The 12,436-nt window shown below is 35.6% G+C and overlaps 1 protein-coding gene across 1 annotated transcript in view; it reads left to right on the plus strand.

Annotated features, from left to right (window-relative positions):
* LOC105508069 (cilia- and flagella-associated protein 54-like) overlaps positions 1 to 12,436 on the plus strand; it is a 111,121-nt gene that overhangs the window by 53,736 nt on the left and 44,949 nt on the right. The window contains exons 9-12 of the mRNA XM_011936851.1: positions 2,547 to 2,683; positions 5,866 to 6,013; positions 7,699 to 7,854; positions 12,057 to 12,179. Of these exons, the coding sequence (XP_011792241.1) occupies positions 2,547 to 2,683; positions 5,866 to 6,013; positions 7,699 to 7,854; positions 12,057 to 12,179 (564 nt within the window). The remainder of the gene's footprint in view (positions 1 to 2,546; positions 2,684 to 5,865; positions 6,014 to 7,698; positions 7,855 to 12,056; positions 12,180 to 12,436) is intronic.

A 12,436-nucleotide genomic window follows, 5' to 3' on the forward strand; every position in this document is an offset into this window, starting at 1 on the left:
GCTATTAATTGTTGCCTCAATTTCAGAGCCTGCTATTGGTCTATTCAGGGATTCAACTTCTTCCTGGTTTAGTCTTGGGAGAGTGTAAGTGATCTGGACATGTTTTGAAGGAGGAGCTAACAGGAGTCCATAAAGAGAAAAATAAAAGATGACCCTAAGGTATTATCTGACCAACTGAAAGGACAGAGTTGACATCAACTGAGTTAGGGAAGGCTGTGGGTGGTGGAGGTTCGGGGGAATGGGAGATCAGTTCAGTTCGAGGCATGTTGAGGTAAGGTGTTTAGTGTATATGGAGAGAATTGTTGAGTAGTCAGATGTATAAATCTGGAATTTGGAGAAGGGGTCTGGGCAGGAGAGGGGTTTGAGGGTGATAAAACTATGGGACTAAGTGGTATCAATAAGAAATGAAGGTAGACAGAAAAGAAGAGCAGTTCAAAGAGTGAACCTTGGGGCATACCAATATAAAGAGGTCGAGGAAAAGAAGTAAAAGGAAAACCAAGAGTGGAGTTTGGGAAGCCAAGCCAAAGTCAGGCATCAAAGAGGAGGTACCTACTGTACTTCATTATTTCATTCGTCTTTTAGTGCTTCTTCCTCATTTTAATTCAGCCCCTCTAAAATCTGTTCTGCACATCATTACCAGGACCAGATTAACCATTTTTGAACATGCTTATATCATGACACTCCTCTGTTAAAGAAACCTCACAAAACCTCATGATTTTATAAACCTTAGTTTTATCATGGTATCTTTTCTTGTTTTGCACTGTTAACTGATTGAACAGATAACATTATTTTAAAAAGGATATTTTTTACAAGAAAAGAACAGTTAATTATAGTTTCACCAACACTCTTACACATCATCTGTTATTGGTTTCCATGATAAACCTTAATAATTATATATTTTAATTATATATATTTATATTTCAGTGACCACTTAGTACAGCTATGTCATTTGATTAATGTAGCCCAGAAAAGCGACTCATTTACCACTCTAAGACTTGGCCTCACTATTTTTACTGACTGTCAGGCTCTGTACAAATTATTCTACTTTTCAATGTTCTGGTTTCCTCATTCACAAATAGGGATGGCAATAGAGCTCACTTTGTAGAACTTTGATGAAGAATAAATACAGCAATACACATAAAGTGCTTAGTCCAGTACTTGACAGCTTTAAATTCTTCCACCTGATTTTCAAGGCCTTCTGAAATCATGTCCCACTTGAACTTGTCCAATCATATTACCCACTTGTTTTTTTTTTTTTTTTTTTCATTTTTTTTTCATCTCAGACCTTGCAGGGATGAAATGTCTACTTTTTTTTTTTTTTTTTTTCCAAACTCTGACCTGCCTCTCCAGTCTCTCCTAAATGTACTTTAGAGTCATTTCCATTACTGGACCTTTTGCAGATTCTGTTTTAACTGTGCCAATCAGAATCTTATCTCTGCCTTAGGGTTCAACTCAAGCCCTGCATTTTCCTTGAAGTCTTCATATCTCCTTTTCTAAAGCCTCTGTAATTATTATGTTATTCTTTGTAGTTTTTCTGTGATGTTATGGGTTTTATGCCTTTAACCTAATTCCAGTTTCATAGAGTCGGATACCATCTCTATCTAAACTTTGAAGAGTCTATCTCTACAGTGCCTATCACAGACTAGAAACTTCATAAAAGCTTACTGGTTGGAGATCATGAGTATTCATTGGCAGATTTGAAAAATTCTGGCACTCTAAGTTATTCCCTGGAGTGGAGAATATTCTAGTAACTTGTCATTCACTTACTTCATTCCATGAATGCATTTATACTTTATACCTTAGCTGTTTCCATAAAGGATTTGAAGCAGTGTAGAACTCATTTGCTGAGATTTTGTATTGTTATTTACATATTTAAATGGAGTGCTTTTTAGGAACATCTTTAAAGAAATATATTCTACCATAAAAAATAGGTAAGTCAGTTTTTTTCTTTTGAGCTTCTAGGCTTCACAAAATTATTTATTTTGTCCAATGTTAAATTTGTTAAACTTAAAACATATATTGTCTTCTTGGGAAGTTTCTCTGTTTTATTCTGTACTCTTTTCAGCTCATGAACTTTTTGTTGCACAAAGCTCTGAAAGTGTCAGTCAGAACCAGAAAAGAATAAAGTATTTTTCATATATTGGGCTTGGGAAATCTGATTGTTTCTCTTGGAACAGATTGTTCATTATAACAGTATCTGTAATAAATGGAGTGCACTGCCGAGATAGATGGAAATGAAATTAATTTGGCTCAGATGTGATCTTTGTTTTGCTTATGAGGATTTGAAACATCCTTACAGAGTTTCAAATTTCCATGCAATTTAGAAATAAAAGAGTTTTCAAAAATGTGTCTGTCTCCCTTGCCAGTAGCCATTACCTGACTATGGTACTATAGAGCAGAACAGCAAATGTGAATAATTGTATCTGAAATGAGTGTGTGATCACACCTTATAAAATGCTGTCATATATTGTATATTTTAAGAATTATTGTTTAAAACATTCATTCACAAATAAGACTATTACATAAATATGTGCTTTTTGTTATAGGTTGCCTATCAAGTTGGTAACTATGAATTGGCTAAGAAAGCTTTCTCACCAGTTTGGGATTATTTTGTTGCTTCGCCACTTCAGGATGAACAATCTGTTATTTGTTTAAGCAATATAATTACTATTACACAGAGAAGGTAATTAGAAATATCCTTTTAAAATATTAATTTGCTTATTGAAAATATAGATGCTGGATGTGAAGCCTAGAATTATTTTTTATATCATGTTCAGATAGTCCATATAAAATGATTTCTAATAACTATTGCAATAAAAGTATACATTGCAAGGTCTCATGTGCTTGTTAGAAACTTTCTTTCTTTCTTTTTTTTTTTTTAATACTCACTTACTCTGTCGCCCAGGCTGGAGTGCAGTGGCATGATCTTGGCTCACTGCAACCTCCGCCTCCTGGGCTGAGGAGATTCTCATGCCTCGGCCTCCCGAGTAGCTGGGATTACAGGTGTGCACCATCACGCCCTGCTGATTTTTGTATTTTTAGTAGAGATGGGGTTTTGCCATGTTGGCCAGGCTGGTCTCGAACTCCTGGCCTCAAGTGATCTGCCCACCTCAGCCTCCCAAAGTGCCGAGATTACAGGCATAAGCCACCTTGCCTGGCCGAGAAACTTTCTTTCTAGAGTCAGCAGAAACACTGGAGGTCTAAGGTTGAAGGTTATGAAATAAAATTACCAACTACAAACCAAAGTAATATCAGTTATATCCTAAAACACAAATATGCATTGGGAACTTTTGTACCAGAGAAAGGTCAAATTGGGATTAAGGTTATGGTCTGACAGGTTGACTGTTAGGTTAAGAAGGCTTTTCCTTTGCTAGAAGAGGCTCCCAGGATTACACCATTGGCAACTGCAAATAGGCCAGTAGAAGCCATATAGAATTACTATCATTTGTCTTTACTGCCATTTTCCTTAAAAGAACAAAGTTTTGAAGCAGGCTCAGAAATGAGCTTTAGTGTAATTTCAGTCGGTCTCAGTAACAAATTCAAAAGCAACAAGAATCTCCCTCACCTGGCTGTTAATGCCTGAAAGTTTTAAAATAAGGAGACAAAACCCTTCATTCCTCAATCAAAAATAATGAGCTTATGTATGCAAATATTGATTCAGGCAAGGCATTGATAATTCCATTTAATTAAACAAATGCAGACTTAGCATTTTCTATGTACAAGGATGCTATGTGCTGTGGGGGGATGGATTTCAGAGACATTTTAGAGGAGGAAGAGACAGGACTTAGATATTATGTGACTTGTGGGGATAAGAGAGAAAGTGAAAAGTGACTGGGAGTTCTAGTGTTAACTGGGAAGTCTGTGACATTTACTAAGGGGATATGAGAGGTAGAACAAGTTCTTGGAGGAAGATAATTAATTAGATTGAGAATATTTTGAGTTTGGTTTTCCAGCAGGACGCCTTTGTGAATATGAGATGCCAGTAGGTTTATTTATCTAGTGCTGACACTCAAGAGAGCATCAAGGCTAGAGATACAGATTTAGAAATTGTCCATTGAGTTCATCATCAGTGTCTTGAAAATGAATGATATCTCCCAGGAAACGACTGTTTAACAGAAAAGACAGAAGGCCAGAATTGAACCCTAGGCATTGCTTAATATTTAGGGAGCAGAAGTAGAAGATGGAACCAAGGAAAGATATTGAAAAGAAGCTGTCCAGAAAATGAAAGTCCAAGAAAGTGCATTGCTAGGGAAAGTGAAAGTATCACCAAAGAGGGACTGACCAGCGATATTAAATATCAGCACCAGGTCAGGCAGAGCAGCTGCTCAATAAAATGCCACAGAGAGGGTTGAGTAGAACACAAATGAAGAAGAGTTGGCAATTAGGAGGCCATTGGTAAATTCCAGAGAGCCACTTTTGTAGCATGATAGGCCAGAAACCATTTTGCAATTGGCTAAGGAAAAAAAGAAAATGAAACATCCGAACAAGCAAAGACTACTCATGTGAAGTATGGTGGTAAAGAGGAGGGGAGCAGGCAGAAGCTTAGTGGGGAGGCAGGCTGAAGGAAAGGATTGTAGAGTGTGGAGAGAAGGCAGCCAGTAGAGAGGGAGACACTGAAGAAGAAAAAGTAGGTGATGTTAACACTATGGTGGTAGAGCCTGGTGGACATAAGAGCTCATGGGTGGAAAGAACAAAGGATTTAGAAATATTTTTTTTGTGGGGAATGTGAACAAGGAGACATCAGGGATAAATGGATGTGTTGTTGAATGCAGTAATGACTCAGTTGATGTAATTGAACATGAATTTGTACTGAAGCCCAGCTCCGTGGTACTAAAGACCCCATTTGATTCATCTTTATACCCGACGGTCTAGAACAGTGTCTTGTATATAGTAGGCATTCAGCAATTGCTAGCATGAATGAAAGAAAGAATGAGTGAGCAAAATCAGTAAGTGATGGTTGTCAGAGAGAGAGAAAAATTGGACAGTGACATCTATGCAAGGTCAGGCAAATTGATTATTGCACAAAATAAAGAGGTGACAGAACCTAACCTGCTAGAAAGATTATTATTGAAAAGACTGACCAGCGTCCGAGCTAGGTAGAGAAGGAAATGGAGCCAGGGGGTGACAACTTGTACTCATTGTGCGTGTCAAGGTGCTGAAAGTCAAAGAGCAAGTTTAGTATGAGTCACAATCGTGGGAGACCTAAAATCTTCCTGGTAAAGATAATTTTAAAGTTTAACATGGTGGTGAAAGGGATCATCTTCCAGTGTGAATTAATGATATCAGCGCTTTCCTGTTTTATAGGCATGGGGGTATAGCGAGTAGTTAAGCCCAAAGCTTAAGAGGGAGGGTTTGTCGCCAAGGAAGGCTGAGGGCAAGGGGTGGAATACTGGACACAGGGAAGACTTTGCATATTTCACAGCTTTGCCAATGGTTGGCTCTGTCAACTGCAATTTAGAAAAGATAATTAGAAATCATCTAAGAGTTATTAAGATTCTTTTTTTAACCAAGGCTGAGCTTGCTATAAATGACCCTCATTTTCAGGAAATGCATTAATTGAAACATTGGACCTATTTCTCAACCTTCTGAAAATCTATAGTGATTTTGTTATCTTGATAAAAAATAACTTTATGTATTAGAACCCCCAAAAATTGCCACTAATTAATTTTATGTGTCTGTGACATAATATTTCAGTAGTTTAATTTTCTTAGTTGTGAACTTGTCTGTGCAAGAGTAGCTATTCTAAATATTTTTGTTGCTTTTTTGGGATCATTGTGTAGATACTGAAAACAAATCAATGTAAAAAGACAAGTTGACCTGCTAAATAATTTTATATTTATACCTGCCATTTACTTCATATTGCAGATTACATTCAGATATTTTGGCAGAGACTTCTTCAATCCTATTGTACCTTTTTCTTAGAAATATTTTTGTAATAAGTGACATCAAAATTAAAGAAGAAAATCTTTTCTGTGATAATATTAAAGGCAATGAGATTTTCCCATCTCAACAAGTAAGTGAATTAAAGTGAGTAAAAACATGTCAGATTCACTGTATTATTTTCTTGATGTTTTAAGGTCATGTTTTTTGAGTGATTGCATAGCTTGTTTGGTGAATGGACTGAAAGGACATTGTCTGATTATGCGACTTTATGTGATATTTCATATAAGTTTCACAGACCGGAGTTCATGCTTTTTCTCTTCTTTTCAATTTATTTCTTTCCCCCCTGTATACAAAAATACTATATATTTCAGACATTCAAAAATACATAATAAATAAAGTGAAACCCATTGTAATCTTATTACCTCTAAGAATATAACAATTTTGCTTTCATATAATTTCTCTAAGAACATATACCTAGACAAATCTGTTATTATTATTTAGGAAAATGGGATTATGATCTACTTGCTATTCTGCAACTTGCCTTTTTAACACTTTTATAATATATCTTGCACATATTTTCATGCTGGTGTGTATCAATCTGAGACATTTTTTTCAATTATAATATTGTCTTCATGGAGGCAGGAATGTAACCTATCTCCTATTGATAGATTCTCAGTGTGGTTATGAACATTGCTGTATGTACATCTGCAACTGTATAATGCTCTTGCATTTAGTAATGATCCTACATTATTTTTTTTCCATTCCTGCTCAAAGTTCACTTTTCTTTCTCTCTTTCGTTCTTTAGGTATGGAGACTTTAGCTGTCTATGTTTTTTACAGTTGCTATTTCCTACCCATCCATTAACTAATTAATTAATTAACCAAGACATTGTTACATGGGACTATGCCAGTTTCTGGGGATATAAAAGTGAAAAAAATGATTCTTTGCCCAAGACAAGTTCACTGTCCTGTAGAGCCCAAGTACTCACAACCATCATCAACCTGTTCCTACTAAATTGCCTTCAGCTTCTTCTTTCAGCATATTCAATCTGAAAACAAAGACAATTTTCAAGTACTTCAATGAATTCCAGAATGCTAGACTACCATTTTAGTAAAAACTGACTATATGGAAATTTCTGGTTACCACTCAGACAGTTTCTTTGTACATAATCTTGAATGTGTGTCTGTGTGTGTGTGTGTGTGTGTGTGTGTATATATATATAAATATAATGAAATCTTTTCCCAGGAAAGGAAGAAGAGGAGTAAGAAAGGATTACTATTCTTTTTAAGTGGCATTTACTCTCAAAACCTTAATGTTACATTTTACTATCATTTAAATTTAAGTAGCAAAAGTATAATTAGCAGAAGCAGAATAGAAGGTTAGCTTGGTTTACTGAAAATTTACCGTTTTCTTTCAAATCAAAAAAGGAAATGAGAACCTGTTAATCAAATGGGGGCAATATTATAGAGATTTTATATATTTTAATTGTTATTATAATTTATATTTTTGAAAACTAGATTTTTTAAAATATAAAAATATAGCCAACTTTTTAGCTTATCGATAAAAAAACTGGCTTCTTTCATGGTACTTGTATTGTTTTATGAAAAATTCTGAAGTTTAATTCTAAGATCATGCTATCTATAGGCAGCATTATTGGAGAGTTAGAGTTGTTTCTGAATTTAGATTTTTCTAAAATACAAAAACTCATGTTATTTTTAGCCAGAAGGATCACATTTTCAACCCTTTCTTCTCTTTAGAGACACATAAGCTAAGCACCTATGTTGAATCTGAGTAACAATGCCTGTTTCTTTACAGGTTGCCAGACTGATTGAATGTGAGAGAGTATTAGTGGCATTGGAACTTAGCAACTTCCTAAATGATTGCAGCTATGCGCTTCAAGCTGTGACTCAGTGTTATGGCCTTCTTGCTCCCATAATCTATCACAATATTGTTTTGGTACCTGTTGTACAGGTAAGGGTATTCCTCTCCCCAAGAGAAGGGAATCTTTATAACAGCAACTTAACAATTCATTTTAGAAAAGAAAAGCCATGTATCTCTTATAAAGGGCAAATAGGTCAGGAACCAGTATTATGAAATTTTAGGAGTTAACTGAAAAACACTTTAATAAATTCTATGTCTGGGCAAATATAGATAAGGACACAAAATGGGTTTCTCTGAAAATATTCGTCCTTGTTCCTGCCCATATTTAAATATTGGCAATTTACCTTTCTAGAGTTTTAAAGTTATTTTAATTTTTGTGTTCTTGTAGTATCAGAAACAACAATATTTATTCAAGGGATGTTGTTAAATCCATCATCTGGGGAAAAATATGGTGGAAGACCCAAGACAAAATACCGGGTGTGTTGGTGATGGAGGAGTTGGGATTTATGGAAAAAGGGCAGCTGAGACCTGGCTGAAGGGATTGTAGAGTTTTTCATGTTTCTTAACTTATCACCATGGATTTAGTGGCTTGAAAGGACACTCATTTATGATCTCATAGTTTCTGTGGGTTAAGAGGTTGGATATAGGTTAGCTGAGTCTTCTGTTTAGGGTCTTACGAGGTTGAAATCAAAGTGTTGGCCAGGGCTGTGATTTCCTCTGAGGCTTGAGGTCCTTTTCTGAGTTCACTGTTATTGAGAGAAGTCATTTCCTTGAGGTTTTACATAGGAGGTCCTTAGCTCCTAAAGGCCAACTACTAATTCTGTGCCGCATGACCTTTCCACATCATGGCACTTTGCCTTTTCAAGGCTGTAGGAGAGTCTCCTCCAGTATGCTGTGAGGAGCCTTATCTAGGGTAATGTAATCATGAGACTGATGAGCTCATCACATTCAGGAGCCCCGTTCACACTCAAGGGGAAGGAATCATACAGGGCATGTACACCAGGGGGAAGAATCCTGGGGACCATCTTAGAATTCGGCTTACTACAGGGAAGTAATGAGAGATGTAAGATTTTGCTGCTGAGACTTGCAGAAAGTTATCGCCATCATTGTCACTGTCATCGTCAGCATCATGATCATCATCACTGAGACAATTTTTGTCATCCTAGAAGATGTGAGTGAACTCACACAAAGTCCAAAAATTTTTAGTACTCGATTGAGAAGACTAACTAGACAGCTTGAGTAACTTAAAAAAGATTCACCTTGGAGGGACTCTATGTAGCATAAGTGTGTCTCCTTCTCCTACATTCCCCACAGCTGCTGGAGATCTGCCTCCAGAGTCCAAAATCTAGACTCATAGTTGACAGCCTTCTGGGTCAGTTGTAAATAGATGGAGCAGTTTTCTCAAGTGTGGAGTATGGTTCCTCCAAGAGCCAAAGGTGCTGACCTGGCATGGTCTTTCTTTTTAAAGGTGAGAGATGCCAGATGTCAGACCTACTTTGGAGGGGGTATCCCAGCCTCCCCCAGATATTTAATGTGGCAGGCCTCTGAATCATCATTGGGTCTATTTCTACCCATTGGAAGGTGTTTATCAAGGTCTTTAATGTACTTGACATTTCTTGGTCATTAAGTCTGATCAACATGATGTCATTGATATAGTGGCCCAGTGTTTTGTTTTGAGGAATGTCCAGAAAGTTTATGTCCTTTCACGTAAAATTGTGTCAGAATTTATAAGAACATTCATTGTCTTGGGACAAGACTTGAAATGCATACTTTCATCTGTCCAGTGTTAATGGGAACTAGGATAGAAAAGAAAACATTAGCTATATCAATGCATACCTTTTAATGTGTGTTAGCTTAGCAAAGATACCACATTGGGAACAGCAGCCACTCAATTGGCTGAGTTTACAGTATCCACTGTTACTTTCTAGAATCCCACTGATTCTGGATACCTTTGGCTACAGAATGGATTATAGCTATGGGAAGTCTTAGGAAAGAAGTCTCTAATTGAATTGTATTGTTTGGAATTAGAAAAGATGAGTAGAACAGAAGGGAGTTTCCAGAAATAGGCCTCAATATATATGAGAATGTAATATGTGACAGAGTTGCCATTCCCATTCAGTGGAAAGAGAATGGACATTTTTACTAGATGATGGTAAAATGCCTGGATATTCACCTGAGAGAAAATCGAGTTTGACTCCTATTTGTACCATATACAAAATGTCCAGATTTATCAAAGACTTAAGTGTAAAATAAAGCAAAAACTTTAGGAAAAAAGTATCTCAGGAGATGACATATGCAGTCCAGGGTTTGGGGGGAAACATTTCTAACCAAGACTGAACTTCTAACAGCAACAAAGAACCTATGTGTAACAAAAAGGACTATAACAAAGATAGAAGAACATTTATAGATTTGGAAAAAAGCATCTCCAAATGTGACAGAGGGCAAATATATATATATACATGTATAACAAAAAGTCTTGCAAACTGACAATAACCTAATAGAAAAATAGGCACAGGATATGAATAAGCAGTTCACAGGGGAGCAAATTCAAGTGAGTGAGAAATATATGAAAAGATGCTCAAATTCTGAATATTCATAGAAATTCACATTAAATTAACAATGGAATATCACTGGCAGGATTGAAAAGATTTGCTGGTGAAGATGTGGGACAATTGCATTCTCATTCATACATGGGGGGAATGTGAATTGTTACAAGCATTTGAATTTTGGTAAAGTAATTTTAAATTAAATTAAATCTAATTTTAAACAAGACTAAAAACAAATATACTTGATGTGGTAGTCCCTCGGTTAGTAATTTATCCTATAGAATAAAATTTTAATAAAATTAAAAATACATTTATCTGACACAGTAATTCTGTTAGTAATTTATCCTATAGAATAAAACCTCCAGTTGACATAATGTCACTCCTAATTCCTGGACCTGCGGAACCTACTGGGACACAGTGCTACATACTGTCATTGGTCTAAAATGTATACTGTGTTCTGGAGGATGGTATCTCATCTTCACTGGGTATCATCTCAAAGCCGGCATCTTGATTGCTAATCATAGTTGGCAACTGAGCATGTAAAAGGGTATTTACTGTGACATTCTTGGTGTTGGCAAAAAAGCTGGTGACAAAGAGAAGTAACAGTACTCCCAGATTGTACAACCATGAAAATATGCACCATGAAGTCCTGGAAAAGGCTGAGTAAATTATGCCTGATCCACACCAAATAATATTATGCAGCCATTAGAAACAATGAATTAGAGCTATACCTGTAGACTTAGAGCATTTCTCACCAGACATGGTTGTCCAAAAACCATGTCTTGTGAGAAATGTTCACAACCAAAGGCATGGTTGAAGGAAAAAAATACACGATTCCTAAAAGTATATACAAATCCCATTTTGTAAAACAGCAACCCTCCTAGGTACATCATATTTTTATACACATATATGTATTTATATGAGCCTCGGGAAAACTCCAAAACTACTAGGGTGTTCACATGATTTAGGGATATGATATGGTAGTGTGGGAGAGGGTGATTAGGGTGGGGAGGAATTTAAAAAGTCTTAGAGATGAGCGTACTGTAACAATAGTAACAGTATTGTTAGAATGAGAGCTTGAAGCAATTAATGTGCCCCCAAAGAACTAACATTCATATACTAATTTGTCCTTTGGGTTAATCTAAATGATGAATAGATTGATGCAATCTCAGCGCTACTTTTGAAAAGCTAAACTTACTTGTCTAGCTCTTGATCAAATTTAAGATCATATAATATGAAGCAAGGAGAATAGGAAGTAAACACCAATATTAATTGATTTCCTGAGGTGTAAATGTTTGGTTTTAATTTTAAAGGAACTGTTATTTCAAGTACCTGGAATCACTATGTAAGATTTAATATGCCATATAATCTTCCATCTGCTTTTTCAAGGTCCTTCTATACCTGGATGTGATAGTTTCTCAAATACATGCAACATTCTGACTATATCTTTTAAGATATTTATCAAAATATGCTTTGTTTTATAGTCATTTGTGTTTTTATTTTATTCTTTCCACTAATTTTCAAGGTGCTGTAGGTGAAGGACTAATCCCAAAATTGAATGTATCAACTTTATCTCAGTGTACTTTCCTTTATACCTAATAATACCTAATAAACAATTTATCAATAATTATTGATAATAATAAAATTTTATGTCTTAAAGGTTGCATGATTTGAATGGAACATTTTGTAATGAAATGAGTAAGGATGACATTTTAAAACAGAAATCATTGTGATTCTAATTTTTAGATCCTAATTAAGTGTATAGTGGTTTTGCAAGGACTACCAAATATTGTCTGCTCGAAGAAACATACTGCGAGCTTTGAAAGTATACAGCACATGATAGCTTGTTGTATCTTCTACATAACAAAGGTATTTATCTCATTCTTTATCTAGTATTATAAAATTTAGGAGCAATGATGATTTGGAAAGTCTACTTTTAATCACAATAAGAACACTTTTAAAAATAGCACCCCAAAAACATTTTTAGATCAAAAGCAAATGTAGAGGTTAAACATTAGAGAATAGCAATCTGTTGTTGAACTTCTTGATGAAACTTTAGTTCACAAACTAAAACTTGATGTTACTGAAATAGCATTTGTGTGTGTGTATATATATATATATATATA

This window comes from Colobus angolensis, unplaced genomic scaffold, assembly GCF_000951035.1.
Source record: "Colobus angolensis palliatus isolate OR3802 unplaced genomic scaffold, Cang.pa_1.0 Scaffold10, whole genome shotgun sequence".
In the NCBI taxonomy this organism is placed as follows: domain Eukaryota; kingdom Metazoa; phylum Chordata; class Mammalia; order Primates; family Cercopithecidae; genus Colobus; species Colobus angolensis.